This window comes from Leucoraja erinacea, chromosome 18 (assembly GCF_028641065.1).
Source record: "Leucoraja erinacea ecotype New England chromosome 18, Leri_hhj_1, whole genome shotgun sequence".
NCBI classification, from domain to species: Eukaryota; Metazoa; Chordata; class Chondrichthyes; order Rajiformes; family Rajidae; genus Leucoraja; species Leucoraja erinaceus.
In genome coordinates, this window is record NC_073394.1 from 6,441,287 (window position 1) to 6,453,482 (window position 12,196).

General features: G+C 47.6%; 1 protein-coding gene across 1 annotated transcript in view; it reads right to left on the minus strand.

Annotated features, from left to right (window-relative positions):
* Positions 1-10,996, minus strand: part of zgc:153993 (uncharacterized protein LOC767645 homolog) — a 21,659-nt gene extending 10,663 nt beyond the window's left edge. Inside the window, exons 1-3 of the mRNA XM_055649202.1 lie at positions 10,741-10,996; positions 2,583-2,631; positions 66-227 (exon numbers count right to left, since the gene is read on the minus strand). Coding sequence (XP_055505177.1) covers positions 66-227; positions 2,583-2,631; positions 10,741-10,795 — 266 coding nt within the window. The 5' untranslated portion in view covers positions 10,796-10,996. The remainder of the gene's footprint in view (positions 1-65; positions 228-2,582; positions 2,632-10,740) is intronic.
* Between the last annotated feature and the right edge of the window lie 1,200 nt (positions 10,997-12,196).

Consider the following 12,196-nt stretch of genomic DNA (forward strand, 5'->3'; position numbering starts at 1 on the left):
ATTTAAATCAGTCACCGCACAGAGATAAAAAAAAATGCACAAGTATATACTGCTCAGTTACGTACTGTTGAAGTTCAGCATTTCGGTTCAATTCATCCCCAATTTTCTTCAAACTTTTGCATATATCCTTAATGTCAGGCTCATTAATCTCACTCGAGGCTCCACCAAGATCCTCCGGGCTCAGTTCAACTTCCGGGTCTTCCTCCTGGATAGTATCCAGAACAAATCTGCACAAAGATGTAGAAAGGAAGAAAGCAAGTTTTAGTTTTAGAGTTACAGCAGGGAAACAGACCCTTCGGCCCACCTACCGAGTCAGCGCCGACTAGCGATCGAGTGTATTGATCCAAGGGTGTAAAGGTTTGGTGAAGGAAGGAACTGCAGATATTGGTTTACACTAGTAAATGGAATCGATCCACAGTACACTAGTTCTACCCAACACACTGCGGGAAATTTGCAGAAACCAATTAACCTCCGAACCCGCACGCCTTTGGAGTGTGGGAGGCAACCGGAGTACCTGGAGAAAACCCACTCGGTCATGGGGCGAACGTGCAAACCCCGCAGAGACAGCACCCGTAGTCAGGATCCGGGTCTATGGCGATGTAAGGCAACAAGATGTAGATGCTGCCCCCACACTTTCCAATCTCCAATATCATTCCGCAAAAGGACACAGAGTGCTGGAGTAACTCAGCAGGTTAGGCAGCAACTCTGGAGAATATGGAAAAGTGATCTTCAGGGTCAAGACATTTCTCCCATGTTATTCCAACAGCTATTCCAGGAACAATGGGACATCTTAGCTTGCTGCAAGATACATTGTTGTAATATTTTGTGTTTTTATCATGATGGTTCTGACATTCGAGAAGCAGGTTCACTTCAGAAGTACTTCACACTCTGACCAGGACCACGGTGCTAGCTATTATTTTCTCTGACATCTTCCTCATTGTAACAGTGGCTTCCTTACAGCGAGTCACTACAACTACAAAACATTAATAAACTCTACAACTTGCAAATAAGCTCTGAACCACATGGACCTGGGGGTTGCAGTATTATTGAAGGTCGACGCAAAACGCTGGAGTAACTCAGCGGGACAGGCAGTATTTCTGGAGAGAAGGAATGGGTGATGTTTTGGGTCGAGACCCTTCTTTGTGTCTATCTTCGGTTTAAACCAGTTTCTGCAGTTCCTTGTTCATGAAAGAACTGCAGATGCTGGGTTAAATCGAAGGTGGACACAAAATGACAAAACCGCTAGTCTTGCTGTCTCCGACTACATTCTATCTTTGTCCCGCCCCCCTTCCCTGACATCGGTCTGTGGAAGGGTCTCGACCCGAAACGTCGCCCATTCCTTCTCTCCAGTGATGCAGCCTGACCCGCTGAGTTACTCCGGCATTTGTGTCTACCTCTGGAGTTCCTATATATATGTGTGTGTGTGTGTGTGTGTGTGTGTGTGTGTGTGTGTGTGTGTGTGTGTATTATAGAAACATAGAAACATAGAAAATAGGTGCAGGAGTAGGCCATTCGGCCCTTTGAGCCTACACCGCCATCCAATGTGATCATGGCTGATTATCCAACTCAGTACCCTGTACCTGCATTCTCTCCATACCCCCTGATACCTTTAGCCACAAGGGCCACATCTAACTCCCTCTTAAATATAGCCAATGAACTGGCCTCAACTACCTTCTGTGGCAGAGAATTCCAGAGATTCACCACTCTTTGTGTGAAAAATGTTTTTCTCATCTCGGTCCGAAAAGATTTCCCCCTTATCCTTAAACTGTGATTATATATATATATATACACACATACACACGCTAAATCTTTTTTTATTATATTGTTTAGATATTCTGTTGTGCTGCAGCAAGTAAGAATTTCATTGTTCTATCTGGGACACATGACAATAAAACACTCTTGACTCTAGATATACCAGCACATGGTTTTGCTAAGACCTAAAACAGCCTTTGCTTCTCATATTATGAACTTTTACAGTTAAAAAAGTTTTAAAAATAATGTTTATGAGTGACTAGATCAATAGTGTTTTATCTGACTATTGATTACGGACCATTATATTAGTCACCATATACATCAATAAAATAATGGTGCGACCTATTTGATGGTTAATGCTATGAAGTGATTTATAGATCCGCGATAATTACTGTTTATGCTGCATTTTAATTTTCCAATAGAATGCAGAGAGCAGTAATGCGATTCCAGTAAATTTCCTTTATTAACTGATTACAAAGATTTACACCAAACTTTTTTATTTAGAGATACAGTGCCGAAACAGGCCCTTCGGCCCACCGAGTCTACGCCGACCAGCGATCCCCGCACACTAACACTGTCACACACACAATTTACATTTATACCAAGCCAATTGACCTACAAACCTGTACGTCTTTGGAGTATGGGAGGAAACCGAAGATCTCGGAGAAAACCCACGCAGGGCACGGGGAGAACGTACAAACTCCGTACAGACAGCGCCCGTAGTCAGGATCGAACCCGGGTCTCCGGCGTTGTAAGGCAGCAACTTTACCTCTGCACCACCGTGCCGCCCCAGATACAAATTGAATTGTAAAATAAAGCAAGTTACAAACCTTCGCATGATTGCTCCTGATTGTCTGGTTAAAGTTTCACTTGGCGAGGCTGAAAATGAACACACGCAAGAACACTGCAGTTAGATGACAAGATTTAGGTCAAGTTGGCGACATGCAGATTACTGCCCTGCCGACTACAGATTCAGAAGATTCAACAATGGTTAAAGGCATTCAATGGGAGAGAGACGGGGAGGGAGGAGAAGGAAAGAAGTAAAAGGGATGAGAGGAAGATTTGATAATTGAGCAGTGATTGATGAGAATTTAGAAAAGTATAGAACAATGGCATAGCAGTCGTGCATCTGCCTCACGGTGCCAGAGACCCGGGTTCGATCCTGACTGTGGGTGGTTGTCTGTGGTTGTCTAGAAACATGGAAATATAGAAAATAGGTGCAGGAGCAGGCCTTTCGGTCCTTCGAGCCAGCACCACCACTCAATATGATCATGGCTGACCATCCAAAATCAGTACCCCGTTCCTGTTTTTTCCCCCATACCCCTTGATTCCGTTAGCCCCAAGAGCTAAATCTAACTCTCTCTTGAAACCGTCCAGTGAATTGACCTCCACTGCCTTCTGTGGCAGAGAATTCCACAGATTCACAACTGAAATAGGTTTTCCTCATCTCAGTCCTAAATGGCCTACCCCTTATTCTTAAACCCTTTTCCTGCATCTAGCCTGTCCAAGCCCTTAAGAATTATATATGTTTCTATAAGAATCCCTCTCATCCTTCTAAATTTGAGTGATTTACAAGCCCAGCCGACCCATTCTTTCATCATATGTCAGTCCCGCCATCCCGGGAATTAACCTGGTGAACCTGCGTTGCACTCCCTCAATAGCAAGAAGGAGTTCTCCCTGTGACCACGTGGGTTTCCCCCAGGTGCTCTGGCTCCCTCCCATACGCCAAACACAAAGGGGTTTGTAGCTTAATTGGCTTCAGTATAGACTCAAAATTGTCCCTAGAGTCAGTGTAGGATAATGTCAAGAGGAGACACTAGGGGCGCTGCACTGGCAGCAGCCTCTACCTACAGCCTGTCTGTTATTTCTATCTTTTTTTAATTTTTAGTTAGTCTAAAGTTTTGTGTTGGGGGAAACTTTAACTTTTCTATGTGGGGGAGGGGGGCAGGGTAAGGGGGAAACCGTTTCCCAGTCTCTTCCTGGCGGGGACGCGACTATTTCTCCGTGTCGCGTCCTCGCCCCCCGCCTACCAGCTGGATCGGAGCGGCCTTTCCTGCCGGGGGCCGGGAACCGGACCAGGGCTGCTACAGCGGCGGCACAACGCTGGAGTCACCGCGGAGCGGGCGATGCCTACCTGGGTCGCCGTTTGGAGCTCCGAAGCGTTGGACCGCTGCTCCAACATCGTGGAGCTCTGGTGCGGAGAGCTTCCAACGCGGGCGGCGCTGAACAACATCGTGGAGTCCTGGGGCGCCTTGCAGAGGGTCTCCAGCATTAGTCTCCACCCGGCGTGGCCTGCGGACTTTGGAAGCCACCGTCTCCGGTAGGAGGGGGCCGACTCTAGTGTCCACGCCGCTGAGGACGTCCCGCAGCCCCGACGTCGGACTTACAACACCCCAGCGAGCGGTCCTGGACATCGGGCCGCCCGTAGCGGCAACTGCGGAGGGCACGGGGAGGCCCTGACCACGGGGAACAGTGGAGGAAGAGACTGACTTTGATGCCTTCCCACACAGTGGGAAACTTTGATTCTGCTGTGTGGGGATGTTTTATGTCAAACCCTATAGTGTGTTGTGTCCCTTTTTTTAATTGTATGGCTGTATGGGAATTTCATTTCACTGTGCCATCTGGCACATGTGATGAATAAATCTATCTTGTATCTTGTATCTTGTAGTGATCGCTGGTTGGCGCTGACTCAGCGGGTCAAAGGGCCCGTTTCCGCGCTCTATGTTAAAACTAAACTAAATTGAAAGAGATGAGAGGGAGAATGTGCAGGTTCACCAGTGATTGATGAGAATTTAGAACAGCACAGAACAAGAACAGGCCCTTCAGCCCACAATGCCTGTGCTAACACGATACCAGAATTAACCAATCCCATCTGCCGCCACGTGATCCACATCCCACCATTCCCTGCATATCATCATCGTTGAAATCATTAGCGAAGCCGTGGTGCTGGTTTCCGACGGGAACGGTCACGGACGCACCGCACATCTCTGTCCTCCAGTTCCTGCCGACTTCCGCTGCTGGAAGTATTGGATTTTGGTGTGTGTGTGCTTTATCATCGTTCCTTACAATGCTATGTACGACAGTGAGCGCAACATCTACTGAAGTGTTGGCTCGCTAGAAGCTCGTCTGCCCATTGACAGGTCTTGTTTTTGGTCCGGCTGGGGGTCCACAGCCCCCTCCTCAACTGGCAAACCAGGTGGGGGAGATGTTTTAGTCGCCGATTATCCGACCATGGAGCGGGTAGCACGGGATTACATGGTACCTGTGGTGGGGGTGGAACTCACCCCAACCTGACCTGAAATCCTGCATATCCAGCCAGGTATCTCTATAACAGCCCCTTAAATGCCACTGTCGTATTTGCCTCCACCACCAACCTTGGCAGTGCATTCTAGGCATCCATCTATGTAAAACAAACATGCTCCACACATCTCCCTTAAACTTTGCCCCGCTCATCTTAAACCTACGCCCTTGAGTCTTTGACATTTCCATCCTGGGAAAAAAAGGTTCTGAATGTCTACCTTATCTCTACCTCTCATGACTTTATATAATTCTGTCGGGTCTGCCAAGGACCTCCGCCGCTCCAGAGGCAACCTAGGTTTGTCCAACCTCTCCCTGTAGCTGGTAACCGCCTAATTCAGGCAGCATCCTGGTAAACAAAAAAGCTGGAGAAACTCAGCGGGTGCAGCAGCATCTATGGAGCGATGGAAATAGGCAACGTTTCGGGCCGAAACCCTTCTTCAGCATTCTGGTAAACCTCTTCTGCACATTAGCGTTGTAATGAGGGGTATGGAGACCAGGTATTAAGAGAGGAAAAAATGGGAATCTGGGTTGAGGAGACAGAGGGAGGGGAAATTTAGATTTCAGTTTTGTTTGAGAGATATGGGGGGAGAAACGGGTCCTTCGGCCCAGCGATGCCCAGACAGCAGCACTATCCTACACACTGGGGACAATTTTACAACTCTACCGAAACTGGAGCACCTGGAAAAACCCACATGGTCACATGGAGAACGTACAAACTCTGCACCCGCAGTCAGGATCAAACCTGGGTTAATGGCACTGTGAGGCAGCAACACTACCACTGCGCCACCATGCTATTTAAGAAATGGAAGAGGCCAAGGAAGCAGAGAGAAAGCCAAGGCTTTTGATGACAGGAGGCCCAAGGTTTTTCATCCAAGTTTGCGGATGATACAAAGCTGGGGGGCAGTGTTAGCTGTGAGGAGGATGCTAGGAAGCTGCAAGGTGACTTGGATAGGCTGGGTGAGTGGGCAAATGCATGGCAGATGCAGTATAATGTGGATAAATGTGAGGTTATACACTTTGGTGGCAAAAAGAAGAAAGTAGACTATTATCTAAATGGTGGCCGATTAGGAAAAGGGGAGATGCAACGAGACCTGGGTGTCATGGTACACCAGTCATTGAAAGTAGGCATGCAGGTGCAGCAGGCAGTGAAGAAAGCGAATGGTATGTTAGCATTCATAGCAAAAGGATTTTAGTATAGGAGCAGGGAAGTTCTACTGCAGTTGTACAGGGTCTTGGTGAGACCACACCTGGAGTATTACGTACAGTTTTTGGTCTCATAATCTGGGGATAGACATTCTTGCCATAGAGGGAGTACAGAGAAGGTTCACCAGACTGATTCCTGGGATGTCAGGACTTTCATATGAAGAAAGACTGGATAGACTCGGTTTGTACTCGCTAGAATTTAGAAGATTGAGGGGGGATCTTATAGAAACTTACAAAGTTCTTAAGGGGTTGGACAGGCTTGATGCAGGAAGATTGTTCCCGATGTTGGGGAAGTCCAGGACAAGGGGTCACAGTTTAAGGATAAGGGGGAAATTTTTTAGGTCCGAGATGAAAAAAAACATTTTTCACACAGAGAGCGGTGAATCTCTGGAATTCTCTGCCACAGAAGGTAGCTGAGGCCAGTTCATTGGCTATATTTAAGAGGGAGTTAGATGTGGCCCTTGTGGCTAAAGGGATCAGGGGGTATGGAGAGAAGGCAGGTACCGGATACTGAATTGGATGATCAGCCATGATCATATTGAATGGTGGTGCAGGCTCGAAGGGCCGAATGGCCTACTCCTGCACTTATTTTCTATGTTTAAGGCACAGTAACGTCAACAGCTATTGTAGGCAGCATATCCAGATGTTATATGAACAGAGGCCCAGTGAGCAGATGATGGACAATTAAGTCATAGAGCGTGGTCAAAATTCCAGGAATATTTCCAATCAGCGTCAACAAATCAAAATTAGTCACCTGGGTCGGGCTCCACCCAGCGCAACCTGGTAAACATTGCTCCATCATAGGTATATCTCCCTCCTTGGGCAGTGAGAGACCAGACCTGCACCTACCCAATCTCCCGGTTGCAATAGACAATAGGTGCAGGAGTAGGCATTCGGCCCTTCGAGCCAGCACTGCCATTCAATGTGATCATCCCCAATCAGTACCCCGTTCCTGCCTTCTCCCCATATCCCCTGACTCCGCTGTCTTTAAGAGCCCTATCTAGCTCTCTCTTGAAAGTGTCCAGAGAACCGGCCTCCACCGCCCTCTGAGGCAGAGAATTGCACAGACAAAATGCTTTGCCATACATTTTAACTCCCCTTCCCGTCCGTTACCACATTGACCTTTCTGTCTCGGGCTTCCTCCATTGCCAGAGTAGACTCTTAAAATGCCTTCACGATGGGCAAGCAAGCCACATAGATCAGGGTCATTGGGAATAGACGTTCTCCTCCTTTGTCACACAAATTGGAGGAACAGCACCTCATATTTCGCCTGGGCAGCATTCCTGTGTTCGCTCCCCCTCCCCCCCCCTCTCTCCCCCTTCCCCCACCCTGGTCGTCCTGCCAGTTCCACTGGTCGCATCCTTGTATCCCTCTTGTTATCACACCTTCCCCAGCCAACAATGGACCATTGTGGGCTCCACCTTTCCTGAGGTCATTTGTTGCAGGTCCTGATTTGTTCTGGCCTTTTATTGACTTCAATCCCATCCACTTCCCCCCCCCTCCCCCCCCCTCATCTCGGTCTTAAAAGATTTCCCCCTTATCCTTAAACTGTGACCCCTTCTATATAAGTGCCCATTCCCCTTCGAGCCCACCACCATTCAATATGATCATGGCTGATCATCCAACTCAGTATCCTGTACCTGCCTTCTCTCCAAAGATTTTAGCCCAAGGGCCACATCTATCCTTTAAACTAGCCAATGAACCCTCCTTCTTCTGGACTTCCCACCACTCTGTGTGAAAAATGTTTTTTTCATCTCGGACCTAAAAAATTTCCCCCTTATCCTTAAACTGTGACCCCTTGTCCTGGACTTCCCCAACATCGGGAACAATCTTCCTGCATCTAGCCTGTCCAACCCCTTAAGAATTTTGTAAGTTTCTATAAGAACCCCCCTCAATCTTCTAAATTCTAGCGAGTACAAGCCGAGTCTATCCAGTCTTTCTTCATGTGAAAGTCCTGCCATCCCAGGAATCAGTCTGGTGAACCTTCTCTGTACTCCCTCTATGGCAACAATGTCTATCCTCAGATTATGAGACCAAAAACTGTATGAAATTGTCCCTAGTGTGTGTGTGTGTGGAATAGTTTTAGTGTGTAGGGATTGCTAGTTGGTACGGACTCTGTGGGCCGAATGGCCTGTTTCTGAGCTGTATCTCGAAACTAAAGTAAAGGGTCTCGACCCAAAACATCACCCACATCTGAAGAAGGGTCTCGACCCAAAGCATTACCCATTCCTTTTATCCAACGCCGCTGCCTGTCCCGCTGAGTTACTTCAGTATTTTGTGTCTATCTTCACAATAATCAGGGTGCAGTCTCAGACAGGCCTTTTATTAGTGCAATGAGATAGCAATTTAAGCAAGTGGAAAGAGTAAAGGTGGCGGTTGTTGTCTCTGAGCATGAAACGCTGGAATAAAGCTCCTCGGCCCACAGCCTAAGTGCTACCCAGGACTGACTATATTTGCACAGTCACTGGTAATTCAGTTTCACTTCATTGAGAAGCTGTACTTTTATCTGATCACTTCCTCCCCCCACAACTATCCCCACCCCTTCCATAGCTGGGCGGACTTCTTATTCTGCCTTACCCTTTGATCAGATTATCATCTTCTTCTTCTTGCGAATGAAACGTAAATAAACCAAAGGAATAGTTAGATCTCAAGCCGGGTGTTGGGCAGCCAGGTTGTTGTCTATGTTGGCGTCAATGTCTGCCAGGCCCTGAGCTCCATTTGGTGGGTGGCAGAGCGGGCACCCAGAGATGACATGGTTGGCTGTCTGTTGCTCTGCTCCGCTTTCACAGGCTGGGCTCTGGTGGAGGGAGCCCCCATCTCCACATTCCGGCATTGAAACGCCCAACTCCAGTACCAAGCCCATGCTCCTTTGGGGAGGTCAAATCCTGGACAGCTCTCATCTGGTGAAGAGATGTAGCTGTTTAATGGACATGAGGTTGCCTTCAACTCCTGTGTCCACTTGGTGGCTATTCAGTGTACTATCATAAGACATAGGAGGATAACTCAGCCCTGTGACTCTGCTCCACCCGTCTCCCCTCTCCCATCGGGCTAAAAGGTACAGAAACGTGAAAGCACACACCTCCAGATTCATGGACAGTTTCTTCCCCGCTGTTGTCAGGGAACTGAACCATCCTACCACAACCAGCGAGCAGTCCTGAGCTACAATCTACCTCATTGGAGACCCTCGGACAATCATTGATCGGATATTACTTTGCAATCATTATTATTCATATTAACTCCTTTATCATATATCTGTACACTGTGGACAGCTCGATTGTAATCATGTATTGTTTAGAAACATAGAAACATAGAAACATAGAAATTAGGTGCAGGAGTAGGCCATTCGGCCCTTCGAGCCTGCACCGCCATTCAATATGATCATGGCTGATCATCCAACTCAGTATCCCGTACCTGCCTTCTCTCTCCATACCCTCTGATCCCCTTGGCCACAAGGGCCACATCTAACTCCCTCTTAAATATAGCCAATGAACTGGCCTCAACTACCCTCTGTGGCAGAGAGTTCCAGAGATTCACCACTCTCTGTGTGAAAAAAGTTCTCCTCATCTCGGTTTTAAAGGATTTCCCCCTTATCCTTAAGCTGTGACCCCTTGTCCTGGACTTCCCCAACATCGGGAACAATCTTCCTGCATCTAGCCTGTCCAACCCCTTAAGAATTTTGTAAGTTTCTATAAGATCCCCTCTCAATCTCCTAAATTCTAGAGAGTAGACTGGTTAGCACATAACAAAAACTTTTCACTGTACCTCAGTACACGTGACAATAAACTAAACTCAACTCCTCTGATCCGCTGAGTTACTCCAGCACTTTGTGTTTTACACAGGATTCCAGCACCTGCAGTTCCTTGGTGTTTCGGGTCATCTCTGGCAGAGCCAACTGTTGTTATCTATTCCTAATTACCTCTTGATCTCTGTGGCTTGCATATTGTACAGGCATTTTAAGAGTCAACCTCTTTGTCTGATCTGTTGTCACATATAACCTAGACTTGGTCAACATAGAATATGGAACAATGTCTGAGTTGAATACGGTGGCGCAGCGGTAGAGTTGCCTTCACTGGCTTTTGAAATTAATTCCAAATGTATCTAGATGTTGAAATTTACATGATTGGGAAGCCCAGAGATACAGTATACTCTGCAATCTGATATAGAACCCACAGAAGGCTGTGAAGGCCAAGACAATTGATATTTTTAAGGCAGAGATAGATAGATTCGATCAGTAAGGGTGTCAGGGGTAATGGGGAGAATGTGGTTAGGAGGGAAAGGTAGACCTGCCACGATTGAATGGTGGAGTAGACTCTCTGCTCCAACTTCTGAACAACTCTCGTGAAGAGAGTTCTGGTTAATACACAGGAGGTTCAACTCTCAAGACCCAGGCAGAATGGGCCGCCCGGGTCAATGCCATGTAGAAGGCAGTATGGGGGAACAGTTCAGGCTAGTTCACCTGCTGCCGAAGACACTCCCTCTACTCACCGGCGCCCTGTGCTCTCTGCTGGCCGCTCGCACTCGCCCCATTGAAGCTGGCCATCTCCCCAGCGCTGCTCCACACACACACACACACAAGGAAGCGTCGCCGATAACTAAACCAAACAAACAAGGAAAACCCTTCCCGTCTTCCGCCTGTGCCGGTGAAACAGTGAGATCACTCCTCGCGTCACGGCGCCGAAGGGGAATTTTGATCCCTGGTCATACCTCAAACTTTTTTTTCCTCCCTCTGAGTAACTCCTCTCTGCCTCTCACTGGCCGTCGGTTTGGGCTGGGCTCTCTCTCGATGCGTTTCATTGCTCAACGGAGTTGTCAGTCAGCGAAGTCTCAGGTCAAGTTGACACAAGTCAGGGGAGGGTTCAAGTTACAGTCGTATTAGTTGAGTAAACTCCTCCATCCCCTTTTGTCTGCCCCCCCCCCCCCCCCCCCCCCCTCAATATCTTTAATACACAAGAAAAGAGAGTTACTGAAATGAACTCATATTTTGATTAAAAGAAAAAAACTCAGCTGGTCAGGCAGCATCTCTGAAGAATACGGATAGGTCTGAAGAAGTGTGTAGGAAGAAACTGCAGATGCTGTTTGAACCAAAGGTCTCAGTCCCCTTCCCCTGAGCTAACAATGAACCATTCTACATTTCCTACCTAGACCATCCTCTACTTTGATCCGTCATTCTCACACCTTAACCTTCCATATCTCTAGTCTGCCCCTCCCCTGACTCTCAGTCTGAAGAAGGGTTTCGACCCGAATCGTCACCCCATTCCTTCTCTCCAGAGATGCCGCCTGTCCGGCTGAGTTACTCCAGCATTTTGTGTATATCTTCAACATTTCAGTGTATAAGTTGTGGAGCAGAGTTAGACCTGATTCGGCACATCAGGTCTACTCCGCCATTGAATTATGACTCGTCTATCTTTCCCTCTCAACCCCATTCTCCTGCCTTCTCCCCGCAGCCCCTGACACCTGTACTCATCAAGAATCTGTCAATCTCCATTCCAATCTCCACCATTAGATTGCCCATTGACTTGGCCTCCACAGATTCTACACCCTCATGGAGAGAGTGTAGCAAGCATGGGGGGTCCAGGACATTTCGCCAGACCTCCGCTCCATCACAAACATTCCCTCTGACCAAAAAAAGGACACAAAGATCTGGAGTAACTCAGCAGGTCAGGCAGCATCTCTGGAGACCATGGATAGATGAAGTTTCAGGTCGAGATCCTTCTTAAGAGTTGTCACTGTTTCCTTCTTTGAATCCTTCTGTGTATATCCGGGCGGCGACTGCGGTGCTCGGAAGGTCCCGACCACGGATGAACACGGAGGGGAGGCTGGCTGGACTATGGTGCCATCCTCACCTTGGTGGCATTTATGTTATGTTGTGGACTTTATGTGTTTATGCTTTTTTTAAATTTTTAATTCAATTTCAATTTTATTTTTAATATGTTTTATTATT